The sequence below is a fragment of the Gekko japonicus genome, unplaced genomic scaffold, assembly GCF_001447785.1.
Source record: "Gekko japonicus isolate JY-2015 unplaced genomic scaffold, Gekko_japonicus_V1.1 scaffold682, whole genome shotgun sequence".
Taxonomy (NCBI): Eukaryota; Metazoa; Chordata; class Lepidosauria; order Squamata; family Gekkonidae; genus Gekko; species Gekko japonicus.
The window spans coordinates 614,063-614,430 of NW_015167074.1; the positions used below are offsets into that span (position 1 = coordinate 614,063).

Genomic DNA, 368 nt, shown 5'->3' on the forward strand with positions numbered 1-368 from the left:
CTGCCTGCCTCCCCACCTCCCTCCTTCGGTGAGCCTTGCGCGGCGGCGGCGGCGGCGTGCTCTCCTCTCCTCTCCGGACCAGGCGTTGGGCGACGGGGGAACGTGCGACCAGGCTTGAAGTATGGCAAGCAAAGATGGTTTCTGCCAAGGAGCCAGCGACCGCGATGTCTTCGGGGCTGTCCGTCGCCCTCGTCCACTGCCTGTGCCTGGCGACCTGGTGAGTAGCCGGAGAAGACAGAGATGAGACACCCCCCCTCTCGCCGCCCCGCCGTCTCCCCCGGCCCCCCTCGCCTGGCGGTGGTGCCCGGGACGAGTCGCCTTGACGGGGGAATGGGAAGCCAGAGAGGAAAGTGGGAGCCCTTGGGGGG

The 368-nt window shown here is 69.3% G+C and overlaps 1 protein-coding gene across 1 annotated transcript in view; it reads left to right on the forward strand.

Annotated features, from left to right (window-relative positions):
• Positions 1–134: 134 nt before the first annotated feature.
• GABRA4 (gamma-aminobutyric acid (GABA) A receptor, alpha 4) overlaps positions 135–368 on the forward strand; it is a 90,460-nt gene continuing 90,226 nt past the window's right edge. Inside the window, exon 1 of the mRNA XM_015412763.1 lies at positions 135–217. Within this exon, the coding sequence (XP_015268249.1) occupies positions 135–217 (83 nt within the window). The remainder of the gene's footprint in view (positions 218–368) is intronic.